The following is a 27463-nucleotide window of genomic DNA, read 5'->3' as shown; positions in this document are numbered from 1 at the left end:
AAGTTGCTTTGTGACAATATCCATTGTTAAAAGGTCCATACAAATAGCATTTAATTTAATTTAATTATATAAGGAAAACATTGAATGCATCACAATATCACGGTACCTGCTGTAAATAAAAAATTGCAGCAAAATTGACAGCAGACAACAATCAGTTTTCTGAGAAAACTTTCTTTCCAAATTTTTTCTGGTTTTACCTGACCAATTATTTTTGGAGTTGGATCTTCTTCCTCAACTGACAGTTGGTTCCAGATCCAGCCACGTTTGACTCTGAATCCATGGATGACTTTAGTGAGTTGGCTGTCACTCATTCCTTGTCTGGACAGTCTTAGCTCACTCCCCATAACAGCCCACACCACAGGCATGAAGGACATCATGATCACAGGAAAAACAGAACAGCCACTCATTATTTGCTTACTTCCTGTTACTCTCTCTCCCTTTTTCCAGATTATGGGGTCAGAACTCTGGGGTCCATTAGTACTCCTTTTGAGTACTGACACCATTTGTCATGGGACTTCAATGAGAGAGTATTGCGAAGTAGAATGTGTCATGGGATCCTGTGGTTCAAAGACAATGAAAAAAATGGTTGTTACACAAGATTTCCAAATTGCAATGATCACATGGTGAATGTAGCTGAAGAAAATATGCAATGGAGGAAAAGATTAATAAATAAATAAAATAAATAATAATAATAGTAAATACAATATATCATGTTCTGAGAAAATACCACTTGTGGGAATGAGGCAATATGAATCTAGTGCATGAACATGGGAAATATGAGGAAAGTAATCGCACACATCTCCCAAGAATTCTGAATGAATTTCCTTGGAGATAGTAAATCTAAAACAGTGTCTCTGGTTGCCTGTTTGCTCCTCTAGACTAATTTTTTTTGTTTGTTTGTTTTTTTGTTTTTTTTTACATTAGTGTGCATTGGCAATTCTTCCAGGAAATTCCATGTGATGTGCACATGGGATCCATTTCCAAATGTGATTTCCTGATTCTCTGGACCAAGCCAAAAACTTTGGCATGTGTGGGAGTTAGGGGAGGGTCCCATAATTGTCTATAGGGCTGGAATAATGCCATTTACCAGACATTGTTGGCAAATATTCCTTAATGTGATGTGTATATTCCGGGTCTACATCCTAAGACATATGAGAGGACAGTTTTTCATTTATTTAATTTTTTTATTGAAGCAAAAAAAGTTATCCAACACATATAACCAATCTGAAAAACTAATTGCCTCTTTAAACTTAAAATCTGGTTGTGGCACCTTTAGCAGCAATAACTGTAGCCAAGCACTTCTGATAACTGGAGATCAGTCTTTCACTTACTTCTAGGACTAGGATTTACTCCTATACTTTTCTGCATAATCCAGTTGAGCTTGAGTTTCATCTAAGGAACCGAACAACAGACATTCTCCTATAGGACTTTCTGGTAGACAGCAGAAGTTTCCCAGGTCCTGATGCTGCAAAGCTACCCCATACCATCACACTTCAATTTTTGACTCATCAATCTTCAGAACATTCTCCCAAAAGTTTTGAGGATCATCAAGGTGTGTTTTGGCAAAATTCAGATGAGCCTTAATGTTCTTCTGGGTTAGCAGTGGTTTTTGCCTCACCACTTTTCCATGGATTCTATTCTTGCCCAGTGTCTTTCTGATACTGCAGTCATAATTTATTGATGCAAGAGAGGTCCTTTGATGTTGTCCTTTGCTCTTTTGTAACTACTTGGATGAGTAGTTGCTATGCTCTTGGAGGAATTTTGGAAGGTTGGCCACCTGTGGGAAGTTTCATTACTGTGCCGTGTTTTTCCATTTGGATGTAATGGCTCTCACTGTGGTTATTTGGAGTCCCAGAGCCTTTGAGCTTTGTAACCCTTCACAGACTGATGTATTTCAATCACCTTCTTCCTAATCATTTCTGTCATTTCTTTCAGTTTTGGCATAGTGTGTTACTGGGTAAGACCTTTTAACCAACTTCATGGTTTTGACAGTTTAAGCTTCTGTAATGGGACTTCTGTAATTCTGATCAGTGAGAAAAGTCATAGCAACTCAAGTCAGAGCAGGATGAAGCTATGTACCAAGTTTGGTAAAAACAAGCTTCATCCTGCTCTGACTGGTTTGTCAAATCTAGCTCCAACATCCAAATTTAACTGCCTGTAATTTTCTAGCAATCCTGAAGATCTTGGTTAACTTGTTCAGGTGTGTTTGATTAGGGCTGGAGCTTTGAGGACCAGATTTAAAGAACCTTGATCTATCATGTTAATGCAGGTGTACAGTTTGTATGCTGAATAGTTTTTATACAAATATGGAATTTTTTTTTACAGGAGAAACAACACCATAGCTCTTTTGAGATGGAATGACCTCACTTTATTTTAGTAAAAATACACTAATGATACATACAAATCAATAAAAAATTATAAAATACACAACTTCTACTACAGACCTAATGAGATGAGACGTATTAAAATATCATGTTTCAGAGCTCAATGTCCTTTTAAAATTTTTTAAAATATTTTTTTAAACATTCTAGTAGGAAAGGCTTTGTATGCTTTTTTGTAAAAATCCATCTAATAACTTTTATAAAGCTTGGTTCTGAAGTGGTGAGGACTGTACACAAATTGCAGGCTATTAAAAGTTTAAGTGTTTTCAAGAAATTCCAAAATGTTTACAATGGTGACCATGAAATTTTTAATTGGCTGACATTAGAAGCTTTCAAGGAATCAGGGGAAATAACAATCATGATGCTAAACCAAAAAAGTAATAATAATAATAAGAAAAACCTTATTATGGCACCTAGGGGTCAAATGCGACAAAATCTTAATTGAGGTGTCTGCCAAGTTTGTTGGAAAAATGTCAAGGCATTTCTAAGATAGAGCCAAACTGCCTTCTTTTGCATAATGGAAGAAATTAGAAATAGTGGATGGAAAATATTTGTGCACTGATGACTCAACATGTTAGAAATCAGGTGACACCAGAATAATGAATTTATACCAAATGGTTCCAGAGTAAATATCAAATCCTTTTTTCATGTTTTAGCTCTAGTGATCAAATACCATGAAAAGTTTTGGGACCCTTGGCACATCTCAATAAGTATTCTCAAGTTTCATGTCGATCCATCAAACCATTGTCAAGATATAGCCTTACTTCCTGTTTCGTGGCTTTGCTCTCAAATTTGTATGTATGTTACAGGTGAATGCTTTTGTATATCAATGAACGTTCTGACAACTTTTGCAGAGATTAGTCCGAGATCATTTGAGCACATTTGGTAAAGATTGAATGAAAATTGTGGGCTGCGAAATCTCTTAAAGGTTTTTCAAGAAGTCAAAATGGCAGAAAATCCAATATAGCAGAAATGACAACATGGGGGCCTTTGGAATCAGTATGAATTAAGGATTAATGTGGAAAAATAATAATAATAAATATGAAAAAAACAATAAGCTGCCGGCACCTTTGGTGCTTGACCAATGCACCAAATAATAATAATATGATGATGATGAAGAAAAACAGTATGTTGGTTATTATCATATTGACTTAACATGGCCAACATACTCTTCTCAAAAATCTTTTTATTACTGTACTATTATGATTTTTTTGTTTGAAAATTGTCCATTTTCACACTATTTTATGTAGATCCATAGATTTCTGAACGGATATAGATCAGAATTATGGTTGCTGAACACTCTGAAGTGGGTTATTTGTCCCTAGGGAAGAGTTTGTGGTGCTTTAATATTTAGTAATTATTAGGTCATGCAGACGAAACTGCAGGATTCACATGAAGTTTAATCTTTATGTAGTACATTGGGAATCTAGCAAAACCCAGCAACCAACTGAATTATCTTAGCAACCTACTAGTAACACCCTAGCAACCACCTAGAATATCATAGCAACCACCTAGCAACCAACTGGGTTAGCATAGCAACCCCTTGTAATGACCTAGCAACCAACTATTAACAGTCTAGCAGCCACCTGGAATATGATAGCAACAACCAAGAAACCAGCTGGGGTAGCATAATCACCTAGCAACACCTTAACAACCAACTCAGTTAGCATAGCAGTAAATTAGCTACACCAACTTGAATATGCTAGCAACCTGGGGTTAGTTTAGTAATCACCTAGCACTGCCATAGCATCCAAGTGGATGCCACATAGTAAAACCTACATTTATTCATTTAGCAGATGCTTTGATCCAAAGCCACTTACAAATGAGAAAATGCTGGAATATTCTCTATAATATGACAAAAGGGCAGTCTTTGATTTTCATTAAAAAACAAAAGAAAACAAACAAACAAACAAACAAAAAAAACAGCAGATGAGCCAATCGACACATTGCTCATTAGGGTTCCAAAGTAGTGTGATAGCATTAGGCATGGGCACAATTTCTTAAAAAAAGAAAAAGTGGTCCTCATTGAGAGAGTTAGAATATGTCTGAATGTCACACTATGCTAATGTTTCCTTTCTCTATATGACAGTATACTTAAAGGGTTTATAATCCTACTATATGGTGTCAGCCATAATAGTATGTGTTTTAAACTATATTTCTTGTTTCTCTCAAAGTTTCTTCATGTCATCTCAGGGAATTTTTGCCTGCTACAGTTGCCGCTGGCTTAGTTTTATACAAATCAACTTATCATACTGTACACAGCTTATTCTTTGAATTTCAAATTTACACCTTGTCTAAGCTTTTTGCCATTAATAAAACAAAATACCCAAGACATGATACATTTCTGAATGGAAAATATTGCATTCATATCTACAAAACATCTAGAAATTTTATGGTGTTGAGAAATTACCTGAGCCTTCCACCTTTACTTTTTAATGCTTATTTCAAATATTACAAAAGCATTTTACATTCACATTAATGAAAGGTTCTCAGTTACTGAATAGTAACACAATGGTTTAGCTCATGTTACATTATTTACATTTTTAATCTGAAGACCATGCCATAAATGGTTCTGGAAAACTTGCACTTTTTTGTTTCTGTTAATAAGAATAAAACCCACTCACCTGCCTGAATGTCTCTCCTCTTCTCCCTCCAATATCTTTAGCTGGACTAGAATTGAGAAACAGCTTGACTAAATGTATAGTACGGTTGAAGGCTAATAGCCATTTTGCTCACAATGACCAGCTGTTCCTTTCTCCTCTCTACTTCGTCACCCCCAACCACCATCCTGTTCTCAATAACTTCTCAAAGAGAACAAACAGTGGTGGTATTGTCAACTGTCCCCTGCACTTTGCCTCCCACCCGAACTGAACTACATTGGTAACACACAAGTAATTATTTCCATGCAAACATGCTCAGGCTGCAATACAAATGGATTACTATCCTTTTTTTTTGCATGCTTTTTTCATCCCATGCTCATCTTTTCACTCTCTCTCTCTTTTGCCTAACAATAGGGCAATTCTTTGAGTTTTGCTGGCCCAATACAGATCACATCAATCAGAGAGGCAATTATTTCAGAAATTATATGAGGGGAAACATTCTTTTTATGGTGTAGACTGGAGTAGACCCAGTCTCCATGTTGGCATAAACAGCAAAGAGCTGAAACCACCCTGTGCCACTGTGTCTTCAATACATTAAAGTTTTTTGATGTGTAACAAGAAAAAAAAAATTATTCCCTTGGACTAGTTCGATTGTATTCATTTTGATTGAACTGAACCAGAAAACATTTATACAAAGCTAACAGCTTTAGCTCAAGGAACAACAATGTTATCGGGAATATCAAAACTGGACTACTGTAACACACTACTCTCGGGCCTCCCAGCCATATCCATCAAACCCCTTTAGATGACTGAGAATTCAGCAGCACATCTCATCTTCAGCCAGCTCAAAAGGATCCATGTCACACCCTTTATCATCTCAAGATACTTGCTGGTTCCCCTAATTCCTCTATGGCTGCAGCCCATGCTGTCACATATATTATGACATGTTTTCATAGCATATTTTCTAGGATGTTTCATGTTTTTTCTCGACAGGTCAATGTCTGCTAGTGCAGGCACTTGATGTTGATGAAGCAATTCGCCTCCTCTTTTTCTAGTTTTAAGAAGTTCTGAATTTCAAGATCAGATTGACTTGAACTTTTTTTGAACTTTTCCTCTGATCCAGCTCTGACCCACCGTAATGTTTTCAGACAGCAGGTGGCAATATTGTTGCCTTTGGGAGGCAGGGTTGGTCAGCTCTGAATTCTGCTTTCTAGTGGGAAAGCAGTGCCCACTTCAGAATAAGGCTGCTTGACTAGGCAAAGGTTTACAGCCTTCTGCAATAGTCATTCCCTTCAGTAGCATTGCACAGGATTGCCATGGATCCATAAAAAGTCTTAAAATGTCTTAAAATAGATTTTCGAAATTGAAGGTCATAAAATGTCTTAAATACTGTATATTCATTCAACATGCTGTTTCTTTTCAAGTATTTAATACTGAAGATAATTTTTTAAAAAGAGTTTATAATGAACAACACAAAGTAGGCTATAATTCTATTTTAGAATAAGTTAGAGAAGGATTTCATTAAACATATATGCCATGTGTATGCTTGTCAGTGGGCTGGGGGATTTTTATTATTTGACATATACAGATGCATAATTATATAATTATGGATCTCTCTCTCTTTATATATATATATATATATATATATATATATATATATATATATATATATATATATATATATATATATATATATGAATGAATGTTTTATATGTTAAATTAATAATTAGGCAATGATCTCTAAGCATTTCCTGAGGTGGTTATTGAGCTAACTATATTTAGGATTTAGACTGATGTAAAACCAACATAACTCATATGATAAGCCGTACAATTTGTGTGATGACGTGTGGTGCATAAAGTTTACCATTTACTATTTTCATCCTCTGCCATTTGTTTTGGTATGAACAAGAATAAGAGAGTGATCATGCATTTTAGTAAAAGCTGTCATGTTGCACTTTTCTCATTTTTCCACAAACATTTTACTATTAAGTGCAAGGCTTTTAATTAAAAAACATAGGAACTGTGATTCACATTTCCACATAATGGACAGACTAATATTCTTAATTAAGGTCATGGGAGAATAGAAGTTATCAGGATAAAATGTAGCCTTTCTCTTTCTCAATTTTTCCAACTGGGCAAAGTCAATGCTCTTAACAAGCCATATAAACCCCTCCCTTTTGCAAAATGACGCCCATTGTAATTAAAGTCATGGGAGTCTGTGTCTTTTTCAAAAACTGGTTACTTACAGGCCAATACAAGCTCCACGCGCCAGCATAAATGAAAAATTTCTGTAGTTTGAATACCTTCCCTGGGTTTTCCATGAGGGTATGCATGTATGCTTTTCTTTGATTTTCTGTCAATGTTTGCTATATTGATCATGATAACTAGATGAGGATTTTAGTGCTAACTGATTAGTACAGTAATTTTATAGTGCATATTTTATTTTGAAATTATTCTCTTAAGAACATTTTGAATGCCCGACTAAAAGCTTAATTGTTGTTTTCTTAATCTGTGTGTTTTTCTTTGTATACTGTGTTTTGTCTTTGTGCTTGTGGAGACTCATTCAGGCAAATGTGTGTCATACTGGCTGTATTTTTCCCCAGATGCATAGTTTGAAATTTCCTATAATCTATATAGTCAGATATGTATTACACACATAATTACATGTCAAATGAATCAAAACTGCCAAACTAAAATTTGATCTGTTGCTTTTGAAAAAGCTATACAGGGAAGTCAATTTATGTGGGGGGAAAAAACAAGTAGTGCTGTAGAACTGTCTGAAAGTTTTATCTTTTATTCGGTCTGGATCTTATACACAATATTACCTGATTAAAAAATGCTATCTTTTAATTTTTTAGTGGAACTGAACTGTTCTACACAGATTGGAGTGTGTTAATGCCTGTGTTAATTGTTTCAAGAGCAGTGATGGAGAGTTTGGAGAACTGTGCCATTTTGATTAAGAAAACTGATTTGCCAGTTATCTCTTCCCCTCACAGGTATAATTTTCTATTTTGCTAGTAGAGGTAACAGAAGGCTGAAAATTGCCAGTATGATTTCAGGTAGGTGTGTCATGCATGCAAGCATTAAAATTTAATAGATTAAGGAATTGCACATTGCAGGTTGCTAAAATACATTTTCTCAGCCTTTAAAAAAAAAAAATCTTAAACACAAATCCAAAAGTTTGAACTTACTTCACTAAAATACATCTCTGTCTGGCCAAAGCAAACAATTTACTCAAAGTAACATTTTACATTAAGGTTAGCTTAACTAACATTATTTAAAGCATTAATCAATTTTACTTCTAATCGCCGGGTTGGCTACCTTCTTGTGAGCTTTTGCACGCATGTCAAGACATTTTACACTAAGTCACGTGGAAACCATGCGATCATTCTTTTACACTTTTACACTCTTCTCACATCTTGCACATCTTGAGCATACAGGGTAACCTGTCCTCCGAAGCTGGCAATAGCCTAATATTAACTTCATATTATGTTCATACAGTAACTTGACTACATTGTTTCTAATGAGCTGTGTTTATTTTTCTGTTCCATGTCATAATGCTTAATTGCAAAGCGTGATTAAGTGGGGTCTGCCTTGTTAAATTCCAAGCTCATAACACTGAATATGAATATAGTATACTGTATAGTTATTTTCATCCAGGCCACATTTCCGAAAGAAATATCTTTGGAACAAAGCTACTAGTGGTGAAATATTATTTAACTATGTTGAGTGTATACTGTAGTGCACTGGACCAAAGAAGTTGGTTTCCACTACATACAGTCTCCTCTGATAGTATCGAAATGGCAAGGCCAATTCCTTTTTATTTATTTATTTATTTTATAAGCAGTCATAGAACCAAGCATCAAGGCTTTTGTATGTCTTCAGGTTTTGCTTAGTGTATTTCCCCATCATCAAAATAAAGTACATATAAGTGTCGGGAAAAACAATTTCTGGCCACATGCCAATGTCCATGGACCACAGGTTATTGGACAAGTTGTAAGGGTTACTGTCGAGTCCAACTGACTTTAATTCAAGTTGAAAATCATTATTTATACTAGAATTTTCGAAGCTTCCACGATTAAATCCAGCCATTTTGCTGGAAGTTTTTGCCACTCAGTCCGGCCGAGGAGGGCCAGTATCGGTAGGCCGGTATCTGCCGATAATGGCTATTTTTCATGCTATCGGCCATCAGCCGATAGTTTAAAAACATCAGATGATCATGGCCGATAATATCCTGTCAATCAAAAGACAGCGGGAAAACACATCAATTTCGTACTGTGTATAAAGATGTCTCTTGTGTGGAATGATGACAAAACTGCAGTTTGTAAGCTCTGTGAGATCTGCACTGCTAAAATTTTTGAATAACTTGTTTCTTGCACTGTTTGAGTAATATTTGAATCATTGGGCCTCATTTATCACGCTGGATAAAACTTGTTCTAAATTGTTCGTACTAGTACTGTATTTACACAAGTAATTTGGTGTTCAAGTAAATCCCATAATTTTGTAAAAGCGTTCGTAGCCTACTCAAGTATGTGTACACTTAGGCAGATAAGACCAACTAATTTAAACATAAACTTGATCAACTTCAAATCATATACTCTATATGACAAAATGATTTGTGGACAACTGGCCATGACACTCATATGTGCTTTTTGAGCTTCCCAGGCTTTCCACTAGATTTTGAGCATGGCTGTGGAGATTTAACCATTCATCCATGAGAGCATTAGTGAGATCGACACTGATGTTGATTTGAGGAGGCCTTGGGGGCAATTCATGTTTCCAGTTCATACCAGCAGTGTTCAGTGGGGTTCACTTGGGCTCTTCTGGAGCGGCTGTAGCTCAGGTGGTAGAGTGGGCTGTACACTAATTGTAGGGTTAGCGGTTCGATTCCCGGCCCACATGACTCCACATACCGCAGTGTCCTTGGGCAAGACACTGAACCTCAAGTTGCTCCTGATGGCAAGTTAGCGCCTTGCATGGCAGCTCTGCTACCATTGGTGTGTGACTGTGTGTATGTGAATGGATGAATGAGACACTGTGAAAAGCGCTTTTGATGAAAGCGCTATATAAGTGCAGACCATTTACCATCTTCTACACCACCCTTCCACACCAACCTACAGCAAACCATATCTTCATGTATCTCGCTTTGTGCACAATGGCACTGTCATGCTGGAACAGGCTTGGGCTTGGCACTTTGGTTACAGTTAAGGGAATTTATAGTGCTTCAGCAGAGGTTCTCAACCTTTTGCAACTAAAGTCCCCCTCCCCCTTCTCTATCATGTCGCATGCCCCCTCCCCCATATTGGAGGAGACCAGACATAATGATCATCTATATAATAGTATATATATATACACCTAATGTTTATCTGTTTTTGATAGATATATTTATTTTGCTTTTGTGTTTTTGTACTTTTTTAAAAATTATTTTTTGTAACTTTTTCGACTTTTAAAAAATGACTTTTATAAAACTATATAACTGACAGGTATGCAACATGAATGATCAAAAATGTTTGTGAACATTATAACTACTTTGAACAAGAGAACTAGGCTGTAACAATGTGTACTATTTTACATGTGAAAGTTGCATTCCATTCATCTTGCATTCTAAAAACATTCGCATACGAATGGTGTAAATTGGGACGAAGGGCGTGTCTCGTTAGCCATAACATTGTTAAATCAATCAGTGGGACACCTACACTTGCTTCTTTCTACGTTCACGTCTGTCAGTTGCTGTGCGATCAATGGGATGTGCTGCTCCGGCTCTCAGCCTCTCACTGTACAGAGCAGACGCAGAGAGAGGTGAGAGTGCAGCAGGAAAGCAAGACCTGGCGCTTGCAGGACAGTACTGGTGACATTTGGAAACTCACTAAGGTTTGTCCAAAAAGTTGCTGGATTTGTTGCTAGGCGCAAAAGTCTCTAAAGGGTCTGAAAAGTCGCTAAGTTGGCAACACTGGTCTGCAATGACAGCTAGGTAAAAGGCAGGCTAAACATCGCCTCTCCCCAGCAAAAAGAAAATACAGAGAGAGGGAACGTCGGGGTTTTTCATTTATGCACATACTATTTGAAAAGCAGTACTATACACAGAGTACCCAACTGATGCACTGTGTTTTTTTTTCTTGAAACAATTCACGCCCCCCTTCTGAGCTCTACACACGCCCCAGGGGTGTGTGGGCCCCCTGGTTGCAAACCACTGTGCTACAGTATACAAAGCCATACAAATTTTCTAATAGTTTCTATCTTTGTGGCAGCAGTTTGGGGACAGCCCATATATGGGTGTTATAATGTGTTGTCATACTACACACTAGTTTGAGTGTGTGCACATCCATAGCTACACTCATTGCCACTGAGAATTTCCAGGAGGTCTCTTAATAAAGAACAGAGCTTCAAATACACAGCATTTTCCAGTTCTCTCCACACCAAGTATTTTACATGGTGTCAGAAGTCTGTTTAGACACAAGCATATTGTACTATGCCTATGTCACAGTTCGAACATGTGCAGATTGACTGAGATGCTTTCGACAATCTCAAAGTCCTGTGCATACATCCTTCAATTCTCAGGTACTTTGACCCTAAAAAAACCCTGTTGAAATATTGTGATGCCAGCAACCATGGGATAGGAACTGTTCTGCTGCAGGACAGCCAGCTGAAATTAGCCAGGCTTTCCCACTACAATTAGTTAGTTTTAGATTTGATCCAGCATCCAGCGAATCCAGCATCTAGATCCATCGAATGCTTGATATGCTTTCACCTACTATGTTCTATCGAGGCGCCAGTGTTGCACAGATATCAATAACTCAATTAGTTTTAATAATTTACTCAAAAATGTCAATGCGTATTAGAGCTGCATATTTACACCTGAAAATGTTCTGATGCAGTATCATAGCACAAGTTGCCTAATATATTATACTACCAATTGACCATTCACCTATAAAGCACTAAATGGTATCGCGCCACAGTACCTGAGTGAAATTTTCGTCTTTTATGATCCGTCTCACATTCTTAGATCAAAAGGTGCGGGCTATTTGTTGGTACCTCAAATAGTGAAGGCTATAGCAGTGGGTAGAGCTTTTTCTTACAAAGCTCCACAGTTATGGAATAGCCTTCCATTTAGTGTTTGGGACTCAGACCCAGTCTCAGTGTTCAAGTCTATGCTGAAAACATATTTGTTTAGTCAAGTCTTCTGTGAATAGTTTTTTTCATAGGTAAAGGAGTAGATCTAGATGGCTCACAGGCATAGAGTGTTGTGGTGAACTCTCTCCTCCCCACTCTTCCCCACCTGTTCTCTCAGGTTTGTTGATGGTGGAGTGACTGGTCGCCTTATGTCCCTGAGCTCCCTCATGTCTGTGTTACCTTCTGGCTCTTTGTTTTAGTTATGCTGTAATAGCTAGTCTTGCCAGGGTCCTTGCTTGCACTCAGGCAATGTACATTGTCCTTAACCAATGTGGAACAATAAGCATAAGTAATAATCCCTCCAGATGAGGATGGGTACCTTTTTGAGTACCTTTCCTCTCATGGTTTCTTCTTCATATGATCTCAGGGAGTATTTCCTTGCCACCCTCACCTCTGGCTTGCACATCAGGGATATTTCTGTAAAGTGACTTTGGGACAATGTCCATTGTTTAAAGCACTGTACAAATAAAAATGAATTGAATTGAAAATTATCTCTGCATAATTTCCTTTGGCTGCTGACAGTGTGCTGGAGGCATTTGCTATTTGCTGTGCATTAGGCTGGCTTCCAGCCCATCTTTTGAAGCATCTGCAAATACTTCTATTGGCTCTTTACTCTCATCATTCATCACTTCTGTGCACTTGAGGCTTTATGGAGTTTTGTAGGTGGCACTACTTGTGTCACGAACGCGCTTTGCACTTTGAGTGATCACATGAGTATAAAGAAAATCTGCATTTCCTCAACATTTGTAAATCCAGCAGAAAATTTGTTTGGTTTGGCTTATGCAACCATTTGCACAAAACGTTACTAAAAGATTAATAAATGAGGCCCAATGTATGTAATATTTTTACACAATTGTTGCTGCCCATAAATTTTATCATTAAAATCATACTATTTCTTTGTTTCCCACACATATTTGTAGAACTGTTCATCATCATTATCCTTACTGGTCATATAAACACAGACTCTGGGACCACACCGAACATAAAACAAATTGTGATTGGACGATGTTATGAGTACATTACCCTGGTAAACCCTAGTTACAGGTGAGTTATTGTATATGCAGACCCTTTGATCTAAATGGAATCTGTCTTTGTGTAAGAATTAAAGATCTGAAAATATTTGGAACAGAAACAGCAAAGTGCATAGCATATTACCTCTCTATAAAAAAATTTGTGTTGGCCTACATACTGTATGTGTATACAGATATGAATGCGAGGAGATCTGGCACGAGTTTGAGGAGGCAGTGGTCCGGACAACACCATGCAGTGTGAGAATGAAGGATTATGAGAGAATGTTTCATGCTGCTCCTCAGACTCCTCCCTGTGACAAAGTAAGAATCTCCATTAGAAATGCCAACTCTTGTGTAGAAAGAATTGTAATTCCTGTTTCTGCAACTTGGAGGACGCTGATCCATAGAGGCAGAGGAGGTTGCTCCTCCTCTATTTTTGAGAGGCAAGAGGAAGGTGGAAATATAAAAAGAGTAATTGGTTGAAATAAACCATTACAAGATCACAGTATAATTTCTAAAATAATTTTTCTCTTCTTTGGAAACAATCAATTATTGAAATTCTAATTAAAATGCTTCAACAGTGACATCTGCAGGCAGAGTGGAAAGGGCAGGCTGTGTGAAGTGGTGGTGGGGGCAGAGGAAGACTTCCTTAGTGCGGGATCACATAATTTAATGTACTTAATTTTTTACATGCTAATCTGGTATTCGTCAAAACACATAAATGATGATGCTCCAAGGGAAGACCTCCTCCCTAACTAATCAACATCCAGAATACACTGTTGACAATTTTTAGATTAGATTTTCTTTACTATTCTTGTTGGGTGCAACTCTTATTTTTTGCCAAAACAACCAAAAGAGTAATAATGCTTGAATAATCTTGGTGTTCCAAATTGCCAAGACGTGCACCCACACATTGGAACTTCACCTCTTGTCAACACATTGTCAACACAGTGGCTGTTAACAGAGAAAACCTGATAGACACATTCACTCGCATCATCAATTGCCCCTCAATGGATGAGTCTATAAGAACACATTTATATATAAATAATTTCTTAAAAATATTGACAACATATTTGTCAGATTGGCAGACGATTAAGTATATTGCTGTCCAAATAAAATGAAGAAACAATAATTTTAATAAAACATTGTAATAAAATAATCGTAATAAAACATATTTTAAAAATATTTCCATAAAGATACTTATTTAGTGATACCATAGGAATAATAAAAGAAACACATTATGTGCCTAATTACAAGCATGTAAGTGTTCATGAAGGGAGCTATTTCTCAGTTAACAAGTGTCACGTATTAAACATTATGAAGGTGAGGACGGATGCAAGTGCAGATAAGAGCTTTTAATAAAGAGAGGAAGGCAGCCAAATCCAAATCATAATACAATAGCATAGTCAAGAAACTGTTTGAGGCAAACAGTCAGGCAATCTGTAAACAGGCATGAATTAGGCAAGAATTGTCAACGAGGAACAAGAAGCAAGATCAATGAACATAAAACAAAACGAGGAAATGGGTACAAATGCTTATTAAGGTGAGAACACTCAATACTTCGCAAAGTCACGGTGTTGAAAAAGTCTCTTATATAGCGTGGATTGAGTGAGTGTGAGATTGGCAATAGGTGTGTGTGATTAGAATTCTGGAGAAAGTGAACGTGTGTGTGGGAAGTGTAGTCCATGGTGGCCATGTTTGTAGGCAGCAGTGCAGGATGGGTTATGTAGTCAATGGTTTGCTGTGATATGACACGAAATGTCTTCACAGCCCCTCAGGTTCCAATGCAGGCATTGTTCGACAAGTAGCAGATTCCTCGAGGAGCAGACATGAGGCTGGGGCTGGGTTGTCAGTCTCAAGCATGAGCATAACTTGGTTGGTCTTGACTTCCACTTCAGCCATAGGCAGAACTTGGGCATGATGTCAGCTTCAGGCGTGAGCAGAACTTGGTTTGTCATGTCAGCAGACTCAGGCGTGAGCAGAACTTGGTTGACCGTGTCAGCAGCAGAACCTGGTTGGTCGTGATGTCGTTTTCAGGCATGAGGAGCATTTGGTTGGTTGTGTCAACAGACTCTGGCATGAACATAAGTTGGTTGGTCATGTCTACAGCCTTGTCGACCTCGGTCTGGAATTTGGCGTGGGAGGTCACCTCGTGGGTCTCATGCAGGAGCTCTGTGGATGAGACCGCCTCGTGGGTCTCATGCTGGAGCTCTGCAGGTGAGCCCACCTCATTGGTCTCAGGTTGGAGCTCTGGGGAGGAGCTCACGACATTGACCTCTGGCAGGTGAGACCCCCCGTGGGTCTCAGGTTGGAGCTCTGCTCTAGCTTTCTTGTGGAGCCATTGGAGGGCATACCTGCGGCCCTTGAAACATTCCTGAGAGAGGAAAGATGATCTGGGTATCTCAAGCTTGTTGAGATACAAGTTGTTGTACAGTTGAGACATTGTAGCTACCTTGTGTAGTCACACAATCCTTAATTCAGATCTGGGAGATCTATGCCAGTCCACTGGGAAAATGGACTGACATGAAGGGTGGCCAGACATCTCCGTGTACTCTCCAGGCATGAGGAGAACTTGGTTGTCCTTGTCGTCAATCTCAAGCATGAGCATATCTTGGTTGGTCATGATGTCAGCTTTAGGCATGAGCAGAGCTTGGTTGTCTGTGTCAGCAGACTCGGGCATGAGCAGAACTTGGTTGGCCGTGTCAGCAGACTCAGGCGTGAGCAGAACTTGGTTGGCCATCTCGTCGACCTCGGACTGGAACTTGGTGTGGGAGGTCACCCCATTAAATTTAACAGTCAAACAGAAAATACTCAGGGTAGGGGAAGGCTCATAAGGCTCTGGGGGATCCATGGCAATCCACTGAGGAAACTTGATAGAGTTGTGTCTCGGTAAGGTGTTCTTTATTAACTTGGCATTGTTTCTTCACTTTCCTGTTGCTTCCATGTTATCAGTGAAGTATTCTGTTATGTAGTGGAGGCTGAGACAGAAGCAAGTGCAGGTTAATTAATTTAATCCAATAGGTAAAAAGGATCAGGCATAAATCAAGGCTTGTGTCATCAAGCACTCAACTTCTTTGGTCGACCATGGCGAGTCCTGTTCTGAGTAGAACCTGTCCTGTTAAACCGCTGTATGGCCTTGGCCACCATGCTGCAGCTCATTTCAGGGTCTTGGCAATCTTCTTATAGCCTAGGCCATCTTTATGTAGAGCAACAATTCTTTTTTTCAGATTCTTAGAGAGTTCTTTGCCATGAGTTGCCATGTTGAACTTCCAGTGACCAGTATGAGGGAGTGTGAGAGTGATCACACCAAATTTTACACACCTGCTCCCCATTCACATCTGAGACCTTGTATCACTAACATGTCACATGACACCGGAAGGGAAAATGGCTAATTGGGCCCAATTTGGACATTTTCACTATGGGGTGTACTTACTTTTGTTGCCAGCGGTTTAGACATTAATGGCTCTGTGAGTTATTTTGAGGGGACAGCAAATTTACACTGTTATACAAGCTGTGCACTCACTAGTTTACATTGTAGCAAAGTGTCATTTCTTCAGTGTGTGTGTGTGTATATATATATATATATATATATATAAATATATATATATATATATATATATATATAGACACACAGTATCTGTGTATCTATATATATATATATATATATATATATATATATATATATATATATAGACACACAGTATCTGTGTGTCCTGTGCAAGATTTATAGGCACCCTATTTTATTTAGACTCAGTGGCAAGGAAATTAAGTAAACATTGGTAGACTGAACACACATTGTCTAATCAAATTACACAAAAGGACAGACAACAGAACTGTAAGTTTAGTGGGGATTTTGACTTGGTTACAACTTTCCGGTTTCCTGCTATTTGGAGGAAACAAAGCATGAACCCCATAGTGCTTTACAATCCTGAAACACCCATATTCTAAAATGACTGCATTACCCCTATTCAATATTTAAAAGCTGCTGTTCTGGAGCAAGACACAAACGCTGATGCAGAGAAATCTAGCTGTCATAGGAAGCTTATGGACCTTGGAGGATACACTGGTGGGATTCATGTTCAAGGACCTCATCTGGTGTGGTCAGCAGGAAAGAGACAGAGGTACAGCAACAGAAAATGTTTATTGTATTAAAATCATATTAATCGATACATAATGTTAAACATTTAATTGCAACAAATTACAAAGGTCTGTCTTTTTCATGGTTCTTCTTTTCACACAATCTTTTTGTTCCCAAAGGCTTTGATTTTCTGTCTTGTCCAGAATGGTCGACATGTGTGAGCCATCCTGTGTACTCACTGTGGAAACAAGCATCACAAAATGTAAATCTTATCCAGTAACCTAGTCCCATGTTAAATATTCATCTGGTCTCAACTGATCACGTAACAAAAGAGACAGGATATTTTCAAAAATGTTTTTCTCAAGGCATTCAATATGCTTGAAGGATAGTACCAATGTGCATATGTTACATAAGTTCACTACAAACAATAAGAAAATTTCATACGTCTTGAATATCAGGATTATAAGGCCAAAGGTATGTAGACACCTTAACATCCATCCATATGTGCATCTTGAACATCCCATTCCCAAACTATGGGCCTTAATATGGAGTTGGTCCCACATTACTGCAATAATAACCTCCACTCTTTTAGCAGGGCTTACAATTAATTTAGCCACAAGACTGTTAGTAAGGGAGGCAGTCAGCATTCCAATTTATCCCAAAACTGTTCACTGGGGTTGAGGTCAGGCATCTGTGCAAGCCACTCAAGTTCTTCCACGTCAACCTTGGCAAACCATGTCTTTATAGACTTTTTGTATACAAGGGCATTGTCATGCTGGAACATGTTTGTGCTAGGCTCTTAGTTCTAGTCAAGGGACAATTGTGACAAAAAAAGACAATTGTGTGCACCAGCTTTATGGCAACACTTTGGGGAAGTGTGATGTCAGATGTCCACTTACATTTGGCCATATATTATACAACATATGGACAATCCAATGATTCTAAGTTTGAAAATGGGAGTTTGAATGCACCCAAGAAACATTTGGACCAGACATATATACAGTCATTCAAACCTCAAATGGTCTGAGACACATTTATAGCCAGATGTTATATAAAAGTAAGGAGATCCATCTTTCAAAGCTACATTTGACTACCAAAAACCTGCGTAATACATTACGTGAGAATGCACAAAGTCCACCTTTAGGAAATAAAACATGCTGCTTAATCATGATGTTTGTTCACATAACCGTTTTTAAAAGAGTATAAACTACAAAAAATGAAGAAAAAAAATACAGGGAATAGGTGCTTGCATGTAACAAGCTAAATGGAATTATTACAGTACATACTGTGTACCAATCAGATTTCAGTTTGGCTAACTGGAAGCAGACTTACATGTGTAAAAGCACGTACGGTATATAATCTGGACATGTGAAACAAAGGTGTAAAATGGGTCTTAGTCTGTAAATCTAATTAATTTTCATTCCACCCACTTTGAAGAAGGTGTACACTTTGTTATACTTATACTTAAAAATGTATACTTACATTCTGACTCAGTTTTGTCAGCTTGCTTGTGTTATGGAATGTGGTTATATTTATTTATTTATTTTTTACAGTTTGCTGTGGGAGCCTGTGGAAATATTACAGTGCTCTTAAATGGATCTATTGAAAATGCATTTAACAGGAACAGGTCAGAAATAGTAATAGCATAAATTTATTTTACAGACTCTCACATTGTCAATTGTTTATACATTTCTAATCTTATTCATTGTCATAAAGTTATTGTTGCGATTATTTTACATAGCCAGTAATCCATATCCAGTAATATACTGTTTAAGAGGGTCCTCATAAACGTGAGAATGTAAATAAAATGAATGGATGAATGAATAAACACATAGACCAACAATCAAACATGTTAACTGAAGGGGTTCTGTTACAGTGGATGTAAAAAGTCGACACACCTGTGAAGTAAAAGAAAAAAAAACTATCGTTTATTCTTAAATCATGGCAGATTTTTTACACATTTGCTGTAAAATTCCAAAGTATACAAATAAAAGGAAAACCAGACACTTTTTTAGGGAAAATAAAAAATTTGCAGTCACCTAGCTCCAAAAATGTGTACACCTCTAAACTAATACTTTGTTGATACATGCCACCACCATGCTGCACCGTGGGATTCTGAATCTGTACACTGCAGCATCCCAAATTATAAAAAGGTGTGTACAATTATGAAACTAGGTCATTGTAACTTTTTTTTATCTTTCCCATTTTTCCCCTAAAATGTATCTGATTGTTCCCTTTCAAAGGGAATTCAACCTTGTGTGAGCACCACGCTGTGGGAAGCACCCTCATGCATGATGGGTATCTGAAGCTTGTGTAACATCATGCCTATTTATAGGTCTGCCGTGATCAGGTGACATGGCAATTAAGTGTGTCACTTGATATAAAAATGGCACCTGAGAACTGCGCCATCAGCCTTATTATGTTCAGCGAGACTGCATGTCGGTTGTTTGTGTAACGCTCACATAAAGACGCTTCATTTCCTATCTATCTTTTCAAAAAGAAGAAAAATATCTCTTTACTTTTCTGTCCCTTTAAAAAGAAAAATGAGAAAAGTATGAGTGAGAGAATACAGGAAGTATTTTGCGCCTTACTCCCCTTTCATCATGGGGGGATGGACAATCTTCCTGTATGGAGTGTCTAGGATTGGAGCATGCCAGGTCAGCGCTCTAGAGGTCTGACTGAACACATTGTGAAGACCTTACAATTAGGCAGCTCCGCTCGTGACTTGCTCTCTTCTTAGTCAAAGGGAGTTGGGTTTCATAGTGGATCTGGGCCAGCTCAGGTCCTGGGGATCTTACATGTATCTGGAAGATGAGCCGGAGACAAGTGCTGAGGATTGTCTCTTGCTCTGTGTTCCGGGTCCGGCTCTCTGCTGGACTTTGTAGCTTGTGTTGCATTTATTTGGAAAGCCGAGGAGCCAGAAGGGTGTGCTAAAAACTGAGAGCGGCTCTCAAGCATATAATGAGCTGCTTGAAGTGATTACTAAGGTTGGACAAGCTTTTTTCTACCCAGTGAAAATGAGTCTTCCTCACACTGCAGAAAACTCCCCTTATTCCAGACGTGCATGTCAAAATATCATGCTTCTTGGGGAAAACCATGCATAAGCCATATTTATAACCTGATGATGTTGGATTATTCGACCATTGTGGGGAATGAATGGCACATCTATTTACCTATGCCAAAGGTGGTGGAGGTGCTTGCAAGCTACCTCTGTCCATCGACAGCATGTAATTTAGGGGGGCCAGCTTTGTCATCCAAGCCATGTAAGGGCACCGCAGCATTGGTGGGCAAGGCCTTTTGGGTAGTGGATCTTGCTTGTGGGTCACTGCAGACAATGGCAGTGTTGAAGGCCTACTAAGCAGACCTGCTGAGTGAGCTCGACATACGGCAGCATTCAGCCAGTTCCTTCCCTACTGTGCTGAATTCACCCGGGCATCCACAAGTGGAGCTTGGGCCAGCAGTAGTGCAAGGGAGGCAAAGAAGGTGAGTGCGGCGGTCCGCCTCCCCCCACAGACAGCCAGGGGAACTGGGCATCCACAGTTGCAGCCTGCTACTAGGCCTGATCTGAGAATGGTCATAAAGGCCAAGCAGACAAAGGAGGAGTGGGGTTGTTGTCAGGGGTTGTTATAGCATAACATGAGGTTGTTATGGCAGTTAGCCCCAGTACTACTGTAGGGCCTCCCCTAGCCAAGGCTGTCCCAAATTTTCAGTGTTCTCTCATCACTGAGCTGTTAGAGGGCAACAAATGTCTGATGGTTTCCCTCCAATAGAATGTGGAAAAATTAACCTCAGTAGAAGACCATCTAGCAGCTTGGAAACTACTGCCAAATGTGTCTCTATGGGTTCTGTTTGCCGTAGAAAAGGGTTACCGGGTCCAGTTCAGAGCTTGACCCCCCCAGTTCAGAGGTGTGCTCACCACAGTAGCAAGCACAGAGCAGAAACTGATGTTAGCGCAGGAAGTAAGATCCCTCTTGGACAAAGGGGCCATAGAACATGTACCCTGTTCCCTGAGGGAGGAAGGTTTGTACAGCCTTTATTTCCTGGTTTAGATCTGTGTCATCAGAACTGTACTCTTTGGACATACAGGTACAAGATGCTGATGCTCTGAGGGTAATCAGTGTAACGTGGCGATGCCTACGTGTTCTGAGAATTTAGAGGTGTCCCCGGTTGGGGCCTGGTCTGAGACTGCTGTCCAGCTCCAGGTCTCTGGAGCGGACCTCATCTTGAGTGGCATATAAATCGCAAGAAATGCTTAGGACTATGTTTGCGCCCACTGTTCAGGCAGGTGCAACTCATTCTTCTCTGGGTAGAGGGAAAGGTTGTGAACGCCTGAGCACTTCATGCCACTGCACCTCCTTTCCACCCACACGCTCACAGAAGTAAATAAAACTCTTCACGTTTGTCACTTAAACGGCCTCCTGTGTGTCTGTGCTTAGCTCGCCGCTGTCTAGGCTTGCTACACTGGTGGACCATACTGGCATGAGCACAGACCCACCCACCTAATAAAAGAAAAAAAAAGAAAAAAGAAGTGCTGCAGCAATTGTTGGAGACTAATATCCAACAGCAGCCCGTAACGCAGCAGCTAGCCCAGAGCTTACAGGTCGCAACCAGAGAGCTACTGGCGCAAAAGACAACGACCCCTGCGGCCACCACATCTCTCCCTGACCCCATCCAAGAAGCCCAGTGCCTCCTTCCTTGCCTGACCCAGGAGGACCACATTGAGGCCTACTTGGAGGCCTATGAACGGGTCACCCACTATGAAGACTGGGGCATCGAAGAGTGGCCGCGCATCTTCAGCCTGCTACTCTTGGGAGAAGCGCGCACAGCATACTACATGCTCTCACCGGAGGAAGCAGCGGACTACGGGGAGGTAAAAAGGGAGATTCTGGCATAGTGTGGGTGAACACCCAACCAGGCGGTGGCAGAGTTCCACCAACGTAGCTACAGGCCCGGAGTCAATCCACGTGGACAGTTGGACACCCTCCTACACATCACCAAGCGGTGGCTCCAACCAAACCAATAGACTGCCACCGAGGTTGCAGAGAAGGTGGCCATGGACCGTTTCCTGAGAACTCTGCCACCCGCAGAACACCCGGCTGTGGGGTTGCAGGCTCCTGAAAATCCCAAAGAGCTAATAACTACCCTAGAATGAGCCTTGGCCACAGTGTAACTCAGCAGGGAAGGACAACGAACCCTCCTAGAAGGTTCCCACCACGCCAGCCCAAATGCCAGAACTACGGCGGGGAGAGAAGGAGCGGCCGAAGTCGCCCCAGCTACAGGACACCCAGGGACGAGGCCATGCCAACAGAGCCGACCTGGGATGCCAAAAAAAGCCAAGAAGCCCTCTCTGGCAGGGTGTGCCCTCCACACGCTGGACCCACCAAGAATGCCCACAATGACAGTATGGGTAGAGGAAAACCCAGTCACAGCCCTGTTGGACTCAGGGAACACGGTGACCCTGGCCAGACCGACTATCCTGCCAAAAAAGGTCAGCAGGAACGGAACCATCACGGTGAACTGTGTACATGGAGATGCACGGAAGGTTCCCAAGGCCGAGGTACAAATACAAGGCAGAACAGGCACCTGGCAACTCCTGGTGGGGCATGTCTGTGAATTGCATCTCACTTCAGAAAAAGGCTGACGGCACCATTCACAGGTGCTGTTTTTATATCACTTGATGCGCTTAATTGCCATGTCACCTGATCATGGCAGGCCTATAAATAGGGATCATGTTACAAGCGTCAGATACCGGTCACGCACGAGGGCGCTACCCACAGCATGGCGTTCACGCAATGTCTTGTTCCCTTGTCAGGGAACAGGGTTACAACGTTACAGACATTTTTCCCTTAATTTTAAGTCTTTAACTTAAACAACTTCTGACATGATTTTATCTTGTTTCCATTTTCTTAAATCACAAAGACCTGCTATTATAACAGGTGTGTGTTGACTTTTTATATAAATTCTATATAAACTATTGTAGCAGCGATTTTATCTTGTTTCCATTTTCTTACATCACAAAGACCTTCTATTATAACAGGTGTGTTGACTTTTTATATAAATTATATATAAACTATTGTAGCAGCGATTTTATCTTGTTTCCATTTTCTTACATCACAAAGACCTGCTATTATAACAGGTGTGTGTTGACTTTTTATATAAATTCTATATAAACTATTGTAGCAGCTAACATTTTGCAGTTCAGACTGTAATGAAAGTGCTCCTGTTTTTTGTGCCTTTATTTCCTCTAGCATGTTTGGGAGTGTGGAGCTAGACAATCTGAACCCCAGGATGGTGGCCCATGTCCACATCAAAGTTGTTCCAAACTTAGAAGGCCCATTTGTGTAAGAGAGAATGGAAAAGTAACTTTGCTACAAAGCGGTGTAATCTATGTTCATGCCCCATTTAATCCGATTTCTCCTTTTCTTTGTAAAGAGTTGCCATCATATGTTACAAGCTCTAGATATGTTTGACATCATGCAATAGGCTTTTTTCCCCACTTTTGTTTTACTGGATGAGATATGTTACGTTTTTCAGTAGTTTGCATGAGAGATCCACAAGGGAAGTATTTACTGCAAAACAAGCTTACAAGACGAAAACAGAGGCTGCTCTGAGTAAATGACCATTACTCAGAATTATTTTAATTAAACTGAGAATCCCAGTTGTATGTTGAGGTCTGAATTCACATTTCTGGAGGTAATAAATTTTGTTTATTTGTAGAGAGTCCTGTTCCAAGGGTTCCATTGTCAGACTCATACATATTCTGCAGACCCGGGGGTTCCACTGGTCCTGCACAGATCGCGGTATGTATTTACATAAACAACCAACCATTGTATTTCACTGTTTCTGTGAGTAACCAATTATTGTATACTTCTATCTGAAACTTGTAGTGCACAAAACATGTACAGCATATTTAGCAGGACTTCATTATATATTCCTGTTATTTCAAAATATACACTGTTGACATTACATTGCATGAGAAACCCATGATAGAGTTTCTGCCAAACATGTTCCAAACATTATTTACATAAAAAGAGTCCCTTCTTTATAGTACCTCCAGCATCATATTTCATTTCATGGGACATACCATACATTTAATACTCCCAATTAAAGATCTGTGGATTATTATAAATATAACAATGTGACAATTGCCCTTGCATAGTATTCTTCATTGTACAAGACTGCGTATAAAAGCTATTTCAATATGACCCACTGTTATTTAAATTTAAATTCCAACGCAATATGATTATAGTAATATGTCTCTTCTGGATTGCATTTTCTTTCCACATAATGCTTGACAATATATCAGTAGAACAAACAGAATATAATGTATAGTCCCATTGCAGTAGTGTTTTTGTTGTAATCTACATTTAGTGGATTGCTAAATGTAATGTGATAAAATGTGATGTACTCACCATCAACTTTATTACGGACCTGTACACCTGCACATTCATGCAAGTATCTAATTGGTCAACTGTGTGGCAGCAACGCAATGCAAGAAAATCATGCAGATTCAAGTCAAGAGCTTCAATTAATGTTCACATCCAACTTCAGAATGAAGAAACATGACGTCTATGACTTTGAAAAATTGTCTTTGTTTGACCTTTTGATCTTTTGTTTAAAAAATTCACAAAAATACTCTGCTCTCATGGATGGAAAACAAAAGAAATATATTTGTTAAATATTGATGTGCAACAAATATTGGCATGCTTTTAGTCAATACTTTGTGCTACCTCCCTTTGCCAACAGCTCTGAGTCTTCTATAATGCCTGATGAGGTTGGAGAATACATGGCAAGGGACCTGAGACCATTCCTTAATACAGAATCTCTCCAGATCCTTCACATTTTGAGGTCCACGCTGGTGGACTCTCCTCTTCAGTTCACCCCACAGGTTTTCTATGAGTTTCAAGTCAGGGAACTGGGATGGGACTTGCGTTTGTGGCCAGTAAACTATTTTTGTGTTGATTTTGATGTAAGTTTTGGATCATAGTCCTGCTGGAAGATCCAACCACGGCCCATTTTAAGCTTTCCGGCAGAGGCAGTCAGGTTTTCATTTAATATCTGTTGATATTTGAGTCCAGGATGCCAAGTATCCTAAGAAAATGTCCAGGTCCTGTTGGGGTTCAAAATGGATATTTTAAAAGTGAGTGGTTTCAACTTGGTCTTTCAATTATATCATGTGCAGCAGTAAAAGTCCTTGGTGTGACATTATTTAAATAATATTTTTAAGGACTTTTCACATAATGAACAAATGCAAATCTTGGGATTGAATTGAAGATTTTATTGTGCTTATAAAACAATATAATATATAATAAAAATTCTGGCAAACCTGCAACAATGCAGGTATGTGTGCGTGTGCATGTGCATGCAAGGTGATCACAAAAATTTAAATGCTGAAATAATTGAGACATAAGGTTTCTAATTGACACCAAGCTGCACTCCTATGCTGAAGACTCCAGACATTTATCATTAAACAATGCTGAGAAGATGAAAGAGTGTCTTTTTCACACATTGTAAGTGTCATTTTAACATAACACAGCTACAGTTTAACGTGCAGACTTACTTGCAGAGCTTCTCCTTGATGTCATGGACAATTTCTCTCCCGGCTGTGGTAGTGAAGCCGTGGCCTCTCTCGGTCAGGATTTTTATGAGGTAGTCAGTCAGGTCACGGCCAGCCAGGTCCAGACTGAGGATGGCATGGGGAAGGGCATAACCTTCGTAGATGGGCACAGTGTGGATCACACCATCACCAGAGTCCATCACAATACCAGTGGTACGACCGGAGGCGTACAGGGACAGCACAGCCCGGACGGCAACGTACATGGCTGGGGTGTTGAAGGTCTTGGACGTGATCTGGAATGAGAAAAGGAAGGTTTAATCCCAATTTTTTTTCTATTAGGTTGTCACTATGGGCCATGCGGTTAGTTAGAATAAAGACAAGTCAGAATTAGAGAGTGAGAAGCATGAAATAACCTGCTGGTTCCAACAGATGAGAAACTCAGGAGTTCAGAGGAGATGAAGCCTGGAGAAAGTGAATGAAGTGGATGAACTTAAGGAGAAGAGTAATAGGTTTAAAACGGTCAACCGAAAGGCAGATTCAAGTAGTTTCAAACGTTAACCCAAGCTAGGTCATCTTTTCTCTGTTGGCTTTGGGGTTCAGGAAAGCGTCAGTAAGCAGGATGGGGTGCTCCTCAGGGGCAACACGCAGCGATGCCAGATCTTCATGTCATCCCAGTTGGTGACAATACCGTGCTCAATGGGGTACTTCAGGGTCAGGATACCTCTTTGCTCTGAGCCTCGTCACCAACATAGCTGTCCTTCTGTCCCATACCAACCATCACAGCCTGTAAAAAGCAAGACAATCATGTTAAAGGAAAGATTTGCCGTACCGAAAGAAAAACGATGCAAATTAGCAGTGTAAATAAATTATTTTAAAAGCCAAGCTACAACTCTTTTATGGCACGGGGTTTGGATGTGCAGGGGGTAAAAAAAAAAGAATATAAAGGCAGTTATTTTGCCCTGTTTCACAATAGTCAATCCTTGAGGACACATTTAACCTGTACCTTAGGGAACAAAAACAGTGTCTTAGGAAGTGCTAAGTGTACCGTAACCGTTTTTTCTCAGAGAGGACTAATTTATTCACATGTTAATGTACTTATTTACATTAACAGTATTTAAATACTGTTAATGTAAATACAAGAATTTTTAAAAAATACTTTTTGCATTATTGCTTTGTAAAAACTGCATTATTTTACCATAAAAACCCTTAAAAGAACAGTAAAGTACACTAACCAGTAAATCACTGTGTTTACTACAGATGCATGCTCTCTGAACTGTTTTTTCTCCTTGTGTTTTTTTTTAACAATAAATCACAACGATATGGTCAACAAGAATATGTGTACCTCTATGAAAATAAACCATTTTAGGCTTGTCCTGGTCTCTCCCATTAATTACATGATCATTTAGATTTCAATGACTCCTTTAGATTCAGAAAGGACTTTACTTGAAGAGTGTTCATGATTATAGTAATGATTTGTGATAAGTGATGACTCCAAAGACTTTACAAATAAAAACTAATGCAGTGTTATGGAATTATTATTAAATTGATATAAAATGCAATCTGTGACATGTTTTAAAGTCCAGTCTTTATTTTATTGGCTATATGCATCGTATTGCATGTATATGGCTTTGCATTATATTAATAAAATATGTTAAAAAGCATACATT

The 27463-nt window shown here is 39.3% G+C and overlaps 2 protein-coding genes and 1 pseudogene across 5 annotated transcripts in view; 1 reads left to right on the top strand and 2 right to left on the bottom strand.

Moving 5' to 3' along the window:
* cdh19 (cadherin 19, type 2) overlaps positions 1–5179 on the bottom strand; it is a 36763-nt gene extending 31584 nt beyond the window's left edge. For 2 of the 3 annotated variants that reach the window (XM_017453805.3, XM_017453807.3), the window contains exons 1-2: positions 5006–5176; positions 198–557 (exon numbers count right to left, since the gene is read on the bottom strand). In XM_017453805.3, coding sequence (XP_017309294.1) covers positions 198–503 — 306 coding nt within the window. In that variant the 5' untranslated portion in view covers positions 504–557; positions 5006–5176. Of the gene's footprint in view, positions 1–197; positions 558–5005 lie in introns of all 3 variants that reach the window. The other variant, XM_017453808.3, reaches the window with a different exon arrangement.
* A 2044-nt stretch (positions 5180–7223) lies between these two features.
* Positions 7224–27457, top strand: LOC108256685 (ADP-ribosyl cyclase/cyclic ADP-ribose hydrolase 1). 2 transcript variants are annotated; one of them, XM_047150252.2, is made up of 10 exons: positions 7224–7306; positions 7978–8040; positions 13072–13195; positions 13356–13482; positions 17144–17282; positions 17419–17501; positions 18793–18866; positions 23488–23580; positions 23957–24039; positions 24986–27457. In XM_047150252.2, exons 2-10 carry the CDS (start codon positions 8031–8033, stop codon positions 25000–25002), a joined length of 750 nt encoding a protein of 249 aa, XP_047006208.1. In that variant the 5' UTR covers positions 7224–7306; positions 7978–8030; the 3' UTR covers positions 25003–27457. The 2 variants fall into 2 exon arrangements, with proteins under 2 accessions (XP_047006208.1, XP_053530934.1); XM_053674959.1 differs by lacking the exons at positions 18793–18866; positions 24986–27457 and having other exon boundaries at positions 23488–24039.
* On the bottom strand, positions 25796–26574 carry LOC108256686 (actin, cytoplasmic 3-like; annotated as a pseudogene).
* Positions 27458–27463: the final 6 nt, after the last annotated feature.

This window comes from Ictalurus punctatus, chromosome 23 (genome assembly GCF_001660625.3).
Source record: "Ictalurus punctatus breed USDA103 chromosome 23, Coco_2.0, whole genome shotgun sequence".
Lineage (NCBI taxonomy): Eukaryota > Metazoa > Chordata > Actinopteri > Siluriformes > Ictaluridae > Ictalurus > Ictalurus punctatus.
This window is presented reverse-complemented; position numbering and strand designations above follow the sequence as displayed.